Source organism: Coregonus clupeaformis, chromosome 39 (genome assembly GCF_020615455.1).
Source record: "Coregonus clupeaformis isolate EN_2021a chromosome 39, ASM2061545v1, whole genome shotgun sequence".
Taxonomy (NCBI): domain Eukaryota; kingdom Metazoa; phylum Chordata; class Actinopteri; order Salmoniformes; family Salmonidae; genus Coregonus; species Coregonus clupeaformis.
In genome coordinates, this window is record NC_059230.1 from 1412011 (window position 1) to 1427010 (window position 15000).

General features: G+C 48.6%; 1 protein-coding gene across 1 annotated transcript in view; it reads right to left on the reverse strand.

Annotated features, from left to right (window-relative positions):
• The window catches only part of LOC121554600 (arrestin red cell), a 77938-nt gene that overhangs the window by 32355 nt on the left and 30583 nt on the right, over positions 1-15000 (reverse strand). Inside the window, exons 2-3 of the mRNA XM_041868239.2 lie at positions 9159-9189; positions 5466-5526 (exon numbers count right to left, since the gene is read on the reverse strand). Coding sequence (XP_041724173.1) covers positions 5466-5526; positions 9159-9189 — 92 coding nt within the window. The remainder of the gene's footprint in view (positions 1-5465; positions 5527-9158; positions 9190-15000) is intronic.

A 15000-nucleotide genomic window follows, 5' to 3' on the forward strand; every position in this document is an offset into this window, starting at 1 on the left:
GGAGTTCGCGTTGGAATTCCGTGACCTAGCGGCGGATGCAGGGTGGAATGAGCGGGCCCTCATCGATCACTACCGCTGTAGTCTACGTGAGGACGTCCCGCGGGGAGCTGGCCTGTCGGGACACCAGCCTCTCTTTCGACCAGTTAGTCGACATGTCCATCAGGCTGGACACCCTGCCCTGGCTACCCACGGACGCCCCGAGGGGAGGTCCGTCCATTTCACCTCCAGCGTCTCCGAGCCGAGCCCCATGGAGCTCAGGGGGCGCTGGGCGCTAGAGAGAGGAGGGGTGGAGTACGAGGGGGTCCATCTCCTGCACCAACTGTGGTCGGGGAGGACACACCGGCTAGGTGCTGGGGATGGCCTCCTAGGGGAAAAGACGACAGGCCCCGCACTGGGGAGTCCTTCCAGGTGAGTAGGCGCCCCCCACTCACCCAGAGCTCTCTGTTGAGCACTTCTGTATACCTGTGCTTTTCCACAGGTAGCACCTCATTCCCAGCATAAGGCGCTGGTAGATTCAGGCGCGTGCTGGGAATTTTGTTGATAAGAAATTTTGTTTAGCCTTAGGGATTCCCCTTCTCCCTGTTGACGTCTCCTTCCCCGTTCATGCCCTAGATAGCCGTCCGTTGGGATCGGGCTTGATCAGGGAGGTCACGGCGCCACTTAGGATGTGTGCGCAGGGGGTCATCAGGAGATGATCCAGCTATTTCTGATCGACTCGCCTGCGTATCCGGTGGTGCTGGGCATGCCCTGTTGGAGTACCCATAACCTGTCTATTTCGGTGGCAGGAGAGGGCTCTGATGGAGTGGTCTGCCCAGTGTGTGGGTCGATGTTTAGGCGTTTCCGTAGGGGCTACCTCGGTGGAGAGTCCAAACCAGGTGCCCGCATTGCACCTTCCCCCTGAGTATGGGGATTTGGCTATGTGTTCAGTAAGTCGAGGGCGACGCAGTTGCCTCCCCCCATAGGCAGGGGAGATTGTGCGATAGACCTCCAGGCAGGAGCTGCGCTCCCACGGAGCCATGTGTATCCTCTGTCTCAGGAGGAGAAGAGAGCTATGGAGACTTACATAGACGAATCTCTGAGACAAGGACATACGGCCCTCCACTTCCCCTGCGTTCTCGAGTTTCTTTTTTGTGAAGAAAAAGGATGGTGGGTTACGCCCGTGCATTGATTACCGTGGTCTCAATCAGATCACGGTGAAGTACAGTTATCCACTCCCGCTGATTGCGACCATGACGGAGTCATTGCACGGCGCGCGTTTCTTCACTAAATTAGATCTCAGGAGCGCGGTTACAACTGGTGCGCATTAGGGGGGCGATGAATGGAAGACAGCCTTTAGTACCACCTCGGGCCATTACGAGTATCTTGTCATGCCATACGGGTTGATGAACGCTCCTTCAGTTTTCCAATCATTCGTGGATGAGATCTTCAGGGGCAGGGGGTGGTCGTGTACATAGATGACATTCTCGTGTACTCGTCTACCCGAGTCGAGCATGTGGCACTGGTGCGCCGAGTGTTGCGGAGGCTGTTGGAGCACGACCTGTATGTCAAGGCAGAGAAGTGTCTGTTTTTCCAGGAGTCGGGTCTCCTTTTTGGGTTATCAGTTGTCTCAAGGCCAGGGGTGAAGATGGAGGTAGACGAGTGTCAGCCGTGAGTGTAATTGGCAAACGCCAACCACTGTGAAGGAGGTGCAGCAGTTTTTGGGGTTTGCGAATTACTACCGGAGAGTTTATCCGGGGTTTTGGACAGGTGGCAGCTCCCATAACGCGTCTCTTTTGAAGGGGGTCCGGTGCGTCTGCAGTGGTCAGCCGAGGCGGACAGGGCGTTTGGGAGGCTGAAGGACCTGTTTACCTCGGCTCCCGGTGCTGGCGCATCCGGATCCCTCTTTACCATTTCAGGTAGAGGTGGACGCGTCAGAGGCCGGTATAGGAGCCGTGCTTTTGCAACGGTCCGGCACGCCACCTAAACTCCGCCCCTGTGCTTTTTATTCCAAGAAGCTCAGTCCGGCGGAGCGAAATCATGACGTAGGGGACAGGGAGCTGTTAGCCGTGGTACAGGCCCTAAAAGGTGGAGGCACTGGCTTGAGGGGGCTCAACACCCTTTCCTCATTTTGACGGACCACCGTAACCTGGAGTACATCCGGGCAGCTAGAGAGACTAAACCCTCGCCAGGCGCGGTGGAATATGTTTTTGACCCGGTTCATATTTAAAATTCACATACATCCCTGGGTCACAGAACGGTAAGGCAGACGCGCGCTCGGGCGGTATGACAGAGGAGAGGTCCGTGGAGCCCACTCCCATACTGCCGGAGTCTTGTCTGGTGGCACCCGGTAGTGTGGGGAGGTCGATGCTGAACTCGAAGCGGGCGCTGCGCACCACCCTAGTCCACCTCAATGCCCGGAGGGTCGGAAGTACGTTCCGCCGAGGTTCGGGATCGAGTTGATCGATTGGGCTCACACGTCACCCTCCTCTGGACATCCTGGTATCGGCCGGACAGTGCACTGCCTTAGTGCTAAGTACTGGTGGCCCACGCTGACAGGGATGTGAGGGTTTATGTCTCCTCCTGCTCGGTGTGCGCCCAGTGTAAGGCGCCTAGACATCTGCCTAGGGGTAAGTTACTACCCCTGCCCGTTCCACAACGACCATGGTCTCACCTCTCGGTGGATTTCATCACTGACCTTCCCCTCACAGGGGAATACTACTATACTGGTCGTTGTGGACCGGTTCTCTAAGGCCTGTCGTCTGCTCCCTATGCCGGGCCTTCCTACAGCCCACAGACCGCCGAGCGCTATTCACCCATGTTTTCCGCACTACGGGTACCCGAGATATTGTGTCTGATCGAGGTCCCCAATTTACCTCCAGAGTCTGGAGAGCCTTTATGGAGCGGTTGGGGGTCTCGGTGAGCCTCACCTCGGGTTACCATCCGGAGAGTAATGGGCAGGTGGAACGTGTGAACCAGGATGTGGGTAGGTTTCTTAGATCATACTGCCAGGACCGGCCGGGAGGAGTGGGCACGGCACGTTCCTGGGCAGAAATGGCCCAGAATTCCCTAAGCCATTCCTCTCCACTAACCTAACCCCTTTCCAATGTGTTAGGTTACCAGCCGGTTCCGGCACCTTGGCAGCAGAGCCAGATCGAGGCTCCTGCGGTGGATGAGTGGGTGCGGCGCTCGGAGGAGACGTGGAACGCTGCACACGTCCACCTGCAGCGGGCCCTCCGTCGTCAAAGGCGAGCTCCGATCTCCACCGCAGTGAGGGACCGGTGTACGCACCTGGTGATCGAGTCTGGCTCTCTAACAGAAACCTGCCCCTCCGCCTGCCCTGTCGGAAACTGGGTCGGCGGTTTGTGGGGCCATTTAGAGTCCTGAGAAGATTGAACGAGGTGTGTACAGATTACAACTACCTGTTGAGTATAAGTATTAACCCCCTCGTTCCATGTGTCTCTTCTCAGGCCGGTGGTAGCTGGCCCACTCCAAGAAAATGAGATCAGGGAGACTCCTCCGCCCCATTGGAATCGAGGGGGCACCGGCGATTCGTGCGGTCCATCTTGGATTCGAGACGTCGGATGGGGGGTCTCAATATCTGGTGGAGTGGGAGGGTACGGCCGGAGGAACGGTGCTGGGTGCCGAGGGGAGACATTTTGGACCCGTCTCTCCTGACGGAATTCCATCGACAGTCACCGACGCGCCCTGCTCCGCGTCCTCTGGTCGTTCCCGAGGCCGGAGTCGGCGCACGTCTGGAGCCGCGCGTCAAGGGGGGGTACTGTCACGGTTTCAGCGAGGCTGCCTCTCTTCCTTGCTCGGGCAGGCTTCGGGTCAGTTGTCTCCGAATACTAGCTGCCACCGTTGTATGTTTCTATGTTCGTTTGGTCTTGTCTGGAATTGTACACCTGTTGTCGTTTAGTGTCATTAGTGTCCTATAAGTTCTCGTTGTGTTTGTCAGGTGTTGTGAGTGATTGTTCCTATGTCGTGTTGGTGTGCTACCCTTTTCGGTGCGCTATTTGCAGCTTGCCTCCCTTTGTATTTTAGGAGAGGATTTTCACACATGTTTAGTGCGCCCGTTTGTTTACGCCTGTGTGCGCATTTTCTCGCCTCCGGGCTGTTTGGATTGTGTTTTTTGTGTGCTCTACTAAAAGTCTTTGTTGGACTTAACTTCTGCGTCCTGTGCCTGATTCCACACCACACCCACCTACAGCACCTACTGACAGTGAGGTTACAAACATAATCAGTTATAGTCACTCTTATGCATCATGGAGGCTGTGAGGTTACAAACATAATCAGTTATAGTCACTCTTAATGCCTCATGGAGGCTGTGAGGTTACAAACATAATCAGTTATAGTCACTCTTAATGCATCATGGAGGCTGTGAGGTTACAAACATCATCAGTTATAGTCACTCTTAATGCATCATGGAGGCTGTGAGGTTACAAACATAATCAGTTATAGTCACTCTTAATGCATCATGAACTCCTTCTAATGTCTTAGAAATATCTTTGGCTCCCTCCACAAATTCTTGTCTTTCCCTCTCTCTCCCTCTCTCTTCCTCTCTCCCTTTCCCTCTCTCTCCCTCTCTCTTCCTCAATCTCTCTCTCTCTCCTCTCCCTCTCTCTCCCTCTCTCTCTCTCCCTCTCTCTCCTTATCTCCCTCTCTCTCTCCCTCTCGCTCCCTTTCTCTCTTCATCTCTCTCTCTCTCACCCTCTCTCTCCCTCTCTGTCCCTCTCTCCCTCTCTGTCCCTCTCCCTCTCTCGCCCTCTCCCTCTCGCTCCCTCTCTCCTCCTCTCTCTCTCTCTCTCTCTCTCTCTCTCTCTCTCTCTCTCTCTCTCTCTCTCTCTCTCTCTCTCTCTCTCTCTCTCCCGCTCTCCCTCTCTCTCCTTCTCTCCCTCTCTCTCGCTCTCTCTCCCTCCCTCTCTCTCCCTTTCTCTCTCCCTCTCTCTCTCGCCCTCTCTCTCCCTCTCTCTCCCTCTATGTCCCTATCTCCCTCTCTGTCCCTCTCCCTCTCTCGCCCTCTCTCTCCCTCTCTGTCCCTCTCTCCCTCTCTGTCCCTCTCTCCCTCTCTCCCTCATTCTCCCTCTCTCTCCCTCTCTCCCTCTCCGTCCCTCTCTCCCTCGCTCTCTCTCTCCCTCTCTCCCTTTCAAAATAGGCAATAATGATTGTATATTTAGTTAATGTATACATTTCTACCATCCTTTTCACACACACTCGTGCTCGCACACACACACACACACACACACACGCACGGACACACATACACACACGCTCGCACGCACACACACACATACCTGAGGTGAGGGTGTTACCCCATGTGAGGTTCTGTCGTCATAACAACCCTGAGAGAAACTCCGACAATAACATTACATCAACAACAGAGTGTGTGTGTCTAGTAGATGTTGCATCCCTAATAGGGGTAGCCCACGGCCCCTGCACCCCAGAGTGGAAAAGCCCTGTGTGTCCGTGTGTGTGTTACTACTCACCCACTGGATCTACATGGTCTAGGTGATCCACAAAGTCTCTCTTCCCCAGGTATACTGTGAGCTATAGAGAGAGAGAGAGAGAGAGAGAGAGAGAGAGAGAGAGAGAGAGAGAGAGAGAGAGAGAGAGAGAGAGAGAGAGAGAGAGAGAGAGAGAGAGAGAGAGAGAGAGAGAGAGAGAGAGAGAGAGAGAGGTACAGTATGTGGGACAGTATATGGGGACAGTATGTGGAAATGGAAAGAAAAACCTGACGTACATCAACATTACTACAGTACTCTTTAAATTAGATGATACAGGCGACACACACACACACACACACACACTGACCCCTAGACAGACAGACAGACAGACAGACAGACAGACAGACACAGTCGTGGTCAAACGTTTTGAGAATGACACAAATACTAATTTTCACAAAGTCTGCTGCCTCAGTTTTGATGATGGCAATTTGCATATACTCCAGAATGTCATGAAGAGTGATCAGATGAATTGCAATTAATTGCAAAGTCCCTCTTTGCCATGAAAATGAACTTAATCCCCCAAATACATTTCCACTGCATTTCAGCCCTGCCACAAAAGGACCAGCTGCCATCATGTCAGTGATTCTCTCATTAACACAGGTGAGAGTGTTGACGAGGACAAGGCTGGAGATCACTCTGTCATGCTGATTGAGTTAGAATAACAGACTGGAAGCTTTAAAAGGAGGGTGGTGCTTGAAATCATTGTTCTTCCTCTGTTAACCATGGTTACCTGCAAGGAAACATGTGCCGCCATCATTGCTTTGCACAAAAAGGGCTTCACAGGCAAAGATATTGCTGCTAGTAAGATTGGACCTAAATCAACTATTTATCGGATCATCAAGAACTTCAAGGAGAGAGGTTCAATTGTTGTGAAGAAGGCGTCAGGGCGCCCAAGAAAGTCCAGCAAGCGCCAGGACCGTCTCCTAAAGTTGATTCAGCTGCGGGATTGGGGCACCACCAGTGCAGAGCTTGCTCAGGAATGGCAGCAGGCAGGTGTGAGTGCATCTGCACGCACAGTGAGGCGAAGAATTTTGGAGGATGGCCTGGTGTCAAGAAGGGCAGTGAGGAAACCACTTCTCACCAGGAAAAACATTACATTTACATTTAGCAGACGCTCTTATCCAGAGCAACTTAGAGTTAGTGAGTGCATACATTTTTCATACTGGCCCCCCGTGGGAATCGAACCCACAACCCTGGCGTTGCAAGTGCCATGCTCTACCAACTGAGCTACAGGAGGCCTACGGGGACAGACTGATATTCTGCAAAAGGTACAGGGATTGGACTGCTGAGGACTGGGGTAAAGTCATTTTCTCTGATGAATCCCCTTTCTGATTGTTTGGGGCATCCGGAAAACACCTTGTCCGGAGAAGACAAGGTGAGCGCTACCATCAGTCCTGTGTCATGCCAACAGTAAAGCATCCTGAGACCATTCATGTGTGGGGTTGCTTCTGAGCCAAGGGAGTGGGCTCACTCACAATTTTGCCTAAGAACACAGCCATGAATAAAGAATGGTACCAACACATCCTCCTAGAGCAGCTTCTCCCAACCATCCAAGAACAGTTTGGTGACGACCAATGCCTTTTCCAGCATGATGGAGCACCTTGCCATAAGGCAAAAGTGATAACTAAGTGGCTCTGGGAACAAAACATCAACATTTTGGGTCCATGGCCAGGAAACTCCCCAGACCTTAATCCCATTGAGAACTTGTGGTCGATCCTCAAGAGGTGGGTGGACAAACAAAAACCCACAAATTCTGACAAACTCCAAGCATTGATTATGCAAGAATGGGCTGCCATCAGTCAGGATGTGGCCCAGAAGTTAATTGACAGCATGCCAGGGCGGACTGCAGAGGTCTTGAAATAGAAGGGTCAACACTGCAAATATTGACTCTTTGCATAAACTTAATGTAATTGTCAATAAAAGCCTTTGACACTTATGGAATGCTTGTAATTATACTTCAGTATACCATAGTAATATCTGACAAAAATATCTCATAACACTGAAGCAGCGAACTTTGTGAAGACCAATACTTGTGTCATTCTCAAAACGTTTGACCACGACTGTAGATAGATTGATACTGTTGAGAGATAGATAGATAGATAGATAGATAGATAGATAGATAGATAGATAGATAGATAGATAGATAGATAGATAGATAGATAGATAGATAGATAGATAGATAGATAGATAGATAGATAGATAGATAGATAGATAGATAGATAGATAGATAGATATATATATGGATGGATGGATGGATGGATGGATGGATGGATGGATGGATGGATGGATGGATGGATGGATGGATGGATGGATGGATGGATGGATGGATGGATGGATGGATGGATGGATGGATGGATAGATAGATAGATAGATAGATAGATAGATAGATAGATAGATAGATAGATAGATAGATAGATAGATAGATAGATAGATAGATAGATAGATAGATAGATAGATAGATAGATAGATAGATAGATAGATAGATAGATAGATAGATAGATAGATAGATAGATAGATAGATAGATAGATAGATAGATATTATAGAGAATCTGTAGATGTGAAGAGAGAGGAGATATTAGTTTAATCCAGGAGAAGAGATGAGCTGAGAATGAGGGAAGAGAAAAATAAGAAAGAGATCTGAGAGACTCAGAGGAAGAAGGGGAAGATATCTGAGAAACTCAGAGGAAGAAGAGGAAGATATCTGAGAGACTCAGAGGAAGAAGAGGAAGATATCTGAGAAACTCAGAGGAAGAAGAGGAAGAGATCTGAGAGACTCAGAGGAAGAAGAGGAAGAGATCTGAGAGACTCAGAGGAAGAAGAGGAAGAGATCTGAGAGACTCAGAGGAAGAAGAGGAAGATATCTGAGAGACTCAGAGGAAGAAGAGGAAGAGATCTGAGAGACTCAGAGGAAGAAGAGGAAGAGATCTGAGAGACTCAGAGGAAGAAGATGAAGATATCTGAGAGACTCAGAGGAAGAAGAGGAAGAGATCTGAGAGACTCAGAGGAAGAAGAGAAAGATATCTGAGAGACTCAGAGGAAGAAGAGGAAGAGATCTGAGAGACTCAGAGGAAGAAGAGGAAGAGATCTGAGAGACTCAGAGGAAGAAGAGGAAGATATCTGAGAGACTCAGAGGAAGAAGAGGAAGAGATCTGAGAGACTCAGAGGAAGAAGAGGAAGAGATCTGAGAGACTCAGAGGAAGAAGAGGAAGAGATCTGAGAGACTCAGAGGAAGAAGAGGAAGAGATCTGAGAGACTCAGAGGAAGAAGAGGAAGAGATCTGAGAGACTCAGAGGAAGAAGAGGAAGCCTACTGGGAGAAATATACTCTACAGGGAAAGAGGAGGAACCCGCCTCACCTTCTGTCAGACACACACACACACACACACACACAGACACACACGGACACACACAGACACACACACACGGACACACACAGACACACACGAAAACACACGGACACACACAGACACACACGGACACACACAGACACACACACACGGACACACACAGACACACACGAAAACACACAGACACACACACACGGACACACACAGACAAACACAGACACACACAGACACACACAAACACACACAGACACACATGTGCATGCACGCACGCACACACACACAAGCGCACACACACATACACACACACACACAGGGGAGTTGCGACCTACCTTGCAGTTGGGGCTGGACTTCTTGAAGACTCTGAAAAGAGAGAGATGAATTAGTCACCACATAACAATATAGAGATATTCCTGTATTCATTACAGATACAGACACTGACAGACTTCAACAGACTTCAACAGACTTCACTATGCACCACAACCACAACCAGTCAGACAATGCAGTAGGCCTACTGTAGGATAGGGCTACTATAGAATAGGCCTCCTGTAGAATAGCCTCCTGTAGAATAGGTCTACTGTAGAATAGTCCTCCTGTAGGATGGGCCTCCTGTAGAATAGGCCTACTGTAGGATACCCCTCCTGTAGAATAGGTCTACTGTAGAATAGGCCTACTGTAGACTAGTCCTCCTGTAGAATAGGTCTACTGTAGAATAGGCCTACTGTAGAATAGTGCTCCTGTAGAATAGTCCTACTGTAGAATAGTCCTCCTGTAGAATAGGCCTCCTGTAGAATGGGTCTACTGTAGAATAGGCCTACTGTAGAATAGTCCTCCTGTAGAATAGTCCTACTGTTATTTATGTGGAAAAAGGAAATTCCCCCAGGAGGACTATTAAAGTTGTATTGTATCGTATTGTTACACCTCAGGTTCAGACCGTTACTAATGACATAAAGTAAGTGTTTTAACAAACAGATAAGGTACATCTACTGAGTTGAATGTGAGAGAACTAGGGAGGGGAAAGAGTGAGGGAGGGTAAAGAGTGAGGGAGGATGTTTCTGTGGTGGAGAAGCTTGGGGAGTCACACATTAACAGACAACTGTGATCACAATGGTTAATTAATATGAAAAGATGAGGGACCATAATGATAGAGAAAAGGCAGAGAGAAGAGGGAGAGAGAGAGTTGGAGAGAAAGGGTTAGGGTTAATCTAACCAGCCCAGGGTTAGGGTTAATCTAACCAGCCCAGAGTGACGGGTTAATCTAACTAGCCCAGGGTTAGGGTTAATCTAACCAGCCCAGAGTGACGGGTTAATCTAACTAGCCCAGAGTGACGGGTTAATCTAACCAGCCCAGAGTGACGGGTTAATCTAACTAGCCCAGAGTGACGGGTTAATCTAACTAGCCCAGAGTGACGGGTTAATCTAACCAGCCCAGAGTGACGGGTTAATCTAACTAGCCCAGGGTTAGGGTTAATCTAACCAGCCCAGAGTGACGGGTTAATCTAACCAGCCCAGGGTTAGGGTTAATCTAACCAGCCCAGGGTTAGGGTTAATCTAACTAGCCCAGGGTTAGGGTTAATCTAACCAGCCCAGAGTGACGGGTTAATCTAACCAGCCCAGAGTGAGGGTTAATCTAACCAGCCCAGAGTGAGGGTTATTCTAACCAGCCCAGAGTGAGGGTTAATCTAACCAGCCCAGAGTGACGGGTTAATCTAACCAGCCCAGAGTGACGGGTTAATCTAACCAGCCCAGAGTGACGGGTTAATCTAACCAGCCCAGAGTGACGGGTTAATCTAACCAGCCCAGGGTTAGGGTTAATCTAACCAGCCCAGGGTTAGGGTTAATCTAACCAGCCCAGAGTGAGGGCTAATCTAACCAGCCCAGGGTTAGGGTTAATCTAACCAGCCCAGAGTGACGGGTTAATCTAACCAGCCCAGAGTGACGGGTTAATCTAACCAGCCCAGAGTGAGGGCTAATCTAACCAGCCCAGGGTTAGGGTTAATCTAACCAGCCCAGAGTGACGGGTTAATCTAACCAGCCCAGAGTGAGGGCTAATCTAACCAGCCCAGGGTTAGGGTTAATCTAACCAGCCCAGAGTGACGGGTTAATCTAACCAGCCCAGAGTGACGGGTTAATCTAACCAGCCCAGAGTGACGGGCTAATCTAACCAGCCCAGAGTGACGGGTTAATCTAACCAGCCCAGAGTGACGGGTTAATCTAACCAGCCCAGAGTGACGGGCTAATCTAACCAGCCCAGAGTGAGGGTTAATCTAACCAGCCCAGAGTGAGGGTTAATCTAACCAGCCCAGAGTGAGGGCTAATCTAACCAGCCCAGAGTGAGGGCTATTCTAACCAGCCCAGAGTGAGGGCATATCTAACCAGCCCAGAGTGAGAGCTATTCTAACCAGCCCAGAGTGAGGGCATATCTAACCAGCCCAGAGTGAGGGCTATTCTAACCAGCCCAGAGTGAGGGCTAATCTAACCAGCCCAGAGTGAGGGTTATTCTAACCAGCCCAGAGTGAGGGCTAATCTAACCAGCCCAGAGTGAAGGCTAATCTAACCAGCCCAGAGTGAGGGCTAATCTAACCAGCCCAGAGTGAGGGCTAATCAAACCAGCCCAGAGTGAGGGTTAATCTAACCAGCCCAGAGTGAGGGCTAATCTAACCAGCCCAGAGTGAGGGCTAATCTAACCAGCCCAGAGTGAGGGTTATTCTAACCAGCCCAGAGTGAGGGTTAATCTAACTAGCCCAGAGTGAGGGCTAATCTAACCAGCCCAGAGTGAGGGCTAATCTAACCAGCCCAGAGTGAGGGCTAATCTAACCAGCCCAGAGTGAGGGCTAATCTAACCAGCCCAGAGTGAGGGCTAATCTAACCAGCCCAGGGTTAGGGTTAATCTAACCAGCCCAGAGTGAGGGCTAATCTAACTAGCCCAGAGTGAGGGCTAATCTAACCAGCCCAGAGTGAGGGGCCAGCCGGCTAATACACACACACACAGGCTGTCCGAAATCTGTCTTGCCTCCTTTTTTTTTTCTTTTTTTTTTTCCACCTTTATTTAACCAGGTAAGCCAGTTGAGAACAAGTTCTCATTTACAACTGCGACCTGGCCAAGATAAAGCAAAGCAGTGCGATAAAAACAACAACACAGAGTTACATATGGGGTAAAACAAAACATAAAGTCAAAAATACAACAGAAAATATATATACAGTGTGTGCAAATGTAGCAAGTTATGGAGGTAAGGCAATAAATAGGCTATAGTGCAAAATAATTACAATTAGTATTAACACTGGAATGATAGATGTGCAAGAGATGATGTGCAAATAGAGATACTGGGGTGCAAATGAGCAAAATAAATAACAATATGGGGATGAGGTAGTTGGGTGGGCTAATTTCAGATGGGCTGTGTACAGGTGCAGTGATCGGTAAGGTGCTCTGACAACTGATGCTTAAAGTTAGTGAGGGAGATAAGAGTCTCCAGCTTCAGAGATTTTTGCAATTCGTTCCAGTCATTGGCAGCAGAGAACTGGAAGGAATGGCGGCCAAAGGAGGTGTTGGCTTTGGGGATGACCAGTGAGATATACCTGCTGGAGCGCATTCTACGGGTGGGTGTTGCTATGGTGACCAATGAGCTAAGATAAGGCAGGGATTTGCCTAGCAGTGATTCGAATCCAGGCTCTGTCGTAGCCGGCCGTGACCGGGAGACCCATGGGGCGGCGCACAATTGGCCCAGGGTAGGGGAGGGAATGGCTGGCAGGGATGTAGCTCAGTTGGTAGAGCATGGCGTTTGCAACGCCAGGGTTGTGGGTTCGATTCCCACGGGGGGGGTAGTATGAAAAAAATAAAAATAATAATGTATGCACTCACTAACTGTAAGTAGCTCTGGATAAGAGTGTCTGCTAAATGACTTAAGATTGAGAGGAAATTACTTTTAAAGAACAACCAGGCATCCTCTACTGACGGAATGAGATCTATATCCAACCAGGATACCTGGGCCAGGTCAATTAGGAAGGCCTGCTCGCTAAAGTGTTTTAGGGAGCGTTTGACAGTGATGAGGGGTGGTCGTTTGACCGCGGACCCTTTACGGACGCAGGCAATAAGGCAGTGATCGCTGAGATCCTGGTTGAAGACAGCGGAGGTGTATTTAGAGGGTAAGTTAGTCAGGATGATATCTATGAGGGTACCCATGTTTACGGATTTAGGGTTGTACCTGGTAGGTTCGTTGATAATTTGTGTGAGATTGAGGGCATCTAGTTTGGATTGGCCGGGGTGTTAAGCATATCCCAATTTAGGTCACCAAGCAGTACGAACTCTGAGGATAAATGGGGGGCAATCAATCTCCTACTTACTAAAACTTCATACCGTGTACTACTAATCATACTACATACTGTTTACATACTGTGTTACCTGCAGGTAGCTTAGTGGTTAGGAGCGTTGTGCCAGTAACCGAAAGGTCGCTGGTTCTAATCCCTGAGCCGACTAGGTGAAAAATCTGTCGATGTGCTCTTGAGCAAAGCACTTAACCCTAATTGCTTCTGTAAGTCGCTCTGGATAAGAGCGTCTGCTAAATGACTTAAATGTGCTGTTTAGTAAAATCGTACGCAGTTAGCAACAAATATAAATTACTATTCATACTACGTACTGTTTACTAAAATTGTACGCAGTTAGCAACAAATATCAACTACTAATCATACTACATCCTGTTTAGAACGTACTGTTGAGGAAAATCGTACGCAGTTAGCAACAAATATCAACACACTACTCATCCATACTAAGAAGGTGCCATCTATTGCGCAATCGCGCTTGTTCCCCGCCATTCGTTCATTTTTGTAGAGTGCGTCCCATATTCTGATTATCAGCTGTTATCAAACACGTTGGTGTGAAAAGACGATACTCTTCCTCAACAGTGTGCAGCGAATTCTACTAGAGAAAAGCCAAAATGAGTATGACATCGTGGCATTTAAAACATTCGCAATATTCGCAATTTCACATACTATAAAACATTATATTTTCATACCCAAAAAGCCTACTATTTAGAATGCAAGTATGGGTATTCAGACATGGCCCCCGCACATACATACATACATACGCACACACACATACACAAGCACAAGTGCACACACGAAAACGAAATTAAGCATTACACACACACTAAAAGGTTACCAATCAATGATCGAGTGTGACTGCCTGTACTCCCATTTAGCTGTTAATCCACGGTGTGTGTGTGTGTGTGTGTGTGTGTGTGTGTGTGTGTGTGTGTTTGTACTCGATCATGTGTGTGTGTTAGGACACTTGCACACCACCTAAACGGGTTCTATTTAGTTGCCATGGCAGCCAGATGAGGCTTGCATGCATTGCCATGGAAACGGAACAGGGCCAAAAAATTATATGATACAACATGTAAATAAATTAATCACAAAACTGACCAAACTAGGACCACAATCCCACAAAGAGTCTGAGAAAGCAGCCAAGAGGCAAACACACACACAGGCTTGACATGGGACAGGGTGTACTGGCAGTAGTTCAGGCAGTCCATATGGGAATATGCTGAGAGAGAGAGAGAGAGAGAGAGAGAGAGAGAGAGAGAGAGAGAGAGAGAGAGAGAGAGAGAGAGAGAGAGAGAGAGAGAGAGAGAGAGAGAGAGAGAGAGAGAGAGAGAGAGAGAGAGAGAGAGAGAGAGAGAGAGAGAGAGAGAGAGAGAGAGAGAGAGAGAGAGAGAGAGAAACCATTCCTGGTTTGGGTCAATGTCATTTAGGTTGATTTTTAGTTGAACCACAAAACAAGATTGTGTTATTCTGTTTGTGCTGCTGAAGTCACACACAACTAACCACTATTTCCTATCTTGCGGCCTACACTTCCAATGAACATATCCTGTTGTGTGTGTGTGTTTGTGCATATGTGTGTGTGCAATACAGTATTCAGTAGAATAAAACCCTTTGACACCGTCATGCCCATGTTGCTGAGTAAAGTTTGGGGAGTGTCTCAGTGTATGACCATATTAGCAGTGGTGTAAAGTATTAAGTAAAAATACTTTAAAGTACTACTTAAGCAGTTTTTTGGGGGGTATCTGTACTTTACTTTACTATTTATATTTTTGACAACTTTTATTTTTACTTCACTACATTCCTAAAGAAAATAATGTACTTTTTACTCCATACATTTTCCCTTAAACCCAAAAGTAC